This window comes from Chlorella variabilis (genome assembly GCF_000147415.1).
Source record: "Chlorella variabilis unplaced genomic scaffold CHLNCscaffold_5, whole genome shotgun sequence".
In the NCBI taxonomy this organism is placed as follows: domain Eukaryota; kingdom Viridiplantae; phylum Chlorophyta; class Trebouxiophyceae; order Chlorellales; family Chlorellaceae; genus Chlorella; species Chlorella variabilis.
In genome coordinates this window covers 342,446-344,326 of record NW_005435083.1, presented here as the reverse complement: position 1 = coordinate 344,326, position 1,881 = coordinate 342,446, and the positions used below count along the sequence as shown (strand labels likewise).

Here is a 1,881-nt window from a genome sequence, read left to right as displayed (position 1 = left end):
GTGCAGTGCAGAGCGCGCGGGCGCCGCGGCTGCAGCTGGCGCAGCGGCGTGCTGCGGGGCACCGTCTGGCGGCGCCGCTGCGGCTGCCGCCACGCCTCGCCCCGATGGAGAGTTATGCCGGCTGGGGGCCTCGTCCCGGTTGGCATGGTGGGCTCCCGTTTCCTGCATGAACACCACGTCCTCATGGTTAAAAAGACATTTCAGGGCGGCAAGCTGGCCAGGAGGAAGAGTGCAAGTCCAGCCTGACCCCATGCTGGGGCCGCTCAAAACCGCAGCGCCTCCGCCTACTCAAACGCAACGTGCCCCGCCGCCTTGCCTGCTCCGCGTGGTGTGTGCGGTCGAAGAAGCGGGTGATATCGGCGCCCTCGGGGAGCCGCGGCTTTTTGCTGGGGCCGGCCTGCAGCAGGTGGGGTCAGGCGGGGGGGATAGCTCGCTCGGCTTTGCCTCCCGCTCACACCAATACCGTGGCCATCCCCTTATGCGTTCAAGACTTGTAGCAGCGCACCTTGGCACCCATCGGACGCCAGCTGTGGTGGGCCGCAAAGGGGCTCTCAGCCTCACGAGGACATTGGGGATGGTTGATGGATGAGAGGGGCAATGCTTCTCCGACCTTTTGCAGCAATGAGGCTGTGGAGGCGGGCAGCATGCTTTGCGCGCTGCCGCCGCCCGCCGCCCTGCGCAGGTGTGGTGGCCTCGGTGAAGCCTGTAAGACGGAGAGTTATTGGCAGGTGGTACCGATTTTGCTGTTTTGTCTCGTGTTCTATGAAATAGCGCCATGATGCCTGAGCGAACACTTTGGTTTTGAGTGAGCCTGGGCGTGCCTGGCCTTGCAGCCTGAGCCGACGGCACTGCACCGTCGAGCGAGGCGGAAGTGACTGCAAGTGTGGGGAGCCCAGGAACTCAATTGGGGATGACCTGCATGCCTCCCGCTCCTTCAAGTGCCAGGGAAAGCCGGGTTGGACGGTGGAGGCCCTTCAGAATTCCAGGCATGTACTTTTTGACAGACAATGCAAACAACTAATTCTTGTGCTGGAATGTACCGGAGTTACGCCGCGAATGCACCTCGTTCGTGGCGAGGCAGTTCGATCCCTGCCTGTCCTGCCTGGTGTACTGGGCGCTTGCCGCAGGAACGTACATTGGCGCCGCCACGGCTCCAGGCAGGTTGCTGGCGCTGTGGAGACGAACCGGAGCGTGCATCAGCGGCAGAATGGCGGCCCTCCAAAGCGCCTTCACCATGCGCAGCAGCAGCCTGGCCTTCAAGAGCAGTGTGGGCCAGACCGAGGGCCTGAACGCGCAGGTGCGTGGCGCGCGCAGCTCTTATCCCGCACGCATGCGTGGCGGTGCGCAGTGCCCGGCCAGCGCTCACAGACTCACGCTTTTGCCGCCCTGTCTCCGTGCTTGTAGGCCATCCGCACCCAGCCACGCGCCCCTGTTGGCATGCCGCTGGTGGAGAACCGTGTGGCGGTGAGGCGGCCGCTGCCGCTGGCTCTGGCCGGCCTGTGCAGGAGCCAACCTTGCAGCAGGGCCACCAGCTGTGCAAAGAAACCTGTGTCGACATAGTTTGACAAACCTGCTTGCTGGCTGGCCCCCAGCGAGCTTGCACTCCTGGTGCCGCGCGTTGAACCTTGCCTGCTGCGTCCGCCGCTGCAGATCCGGTTCACGCGCGTGGGTCGCAAGAAGCTGCCGTTTTACAGGATAGTGGCGGTGGACTCGCGGGTGCGGCGAGACGGCAAGCCGCTCGAGTTCCTGGGCTGGTACGACCCGCTGAAGAAGGAGGCCAACCTGAATGCCCCCGCCATCAAGAAGTGGCTGGCCGTGGGCGCGAAGCCCAGCGACACTGTGGGCTCGCTGCTGAAGAAGGCCATGGTGATTGAGAGCTGA

General features: G+C 64.3%; 1 protein-coding gene across 1 annotated transcript; it reads left to right on the top strand.

Annotated features, from left to right (window-relative positions):
- Positions 1–1,207: 1,207 nt before the first annotated feature.
- On the top strand, positions 1,208–1,881 carry CHLNCDRAFT_142782 (hypothetical protein; the record flags this gene model as incomplete). The annotated part of the gene is made up of 3 exons (XM_005849691.1): positions 1,208–1,297; positions 1,405–1,464; positions 1,651–1,881. 3 exons carry the CDS (start codon positions 1,208–1,210, stop codon positions 1,879–1,881), a joined length of 381 nt encoding a protein of 126 aa, XP_005849753.1.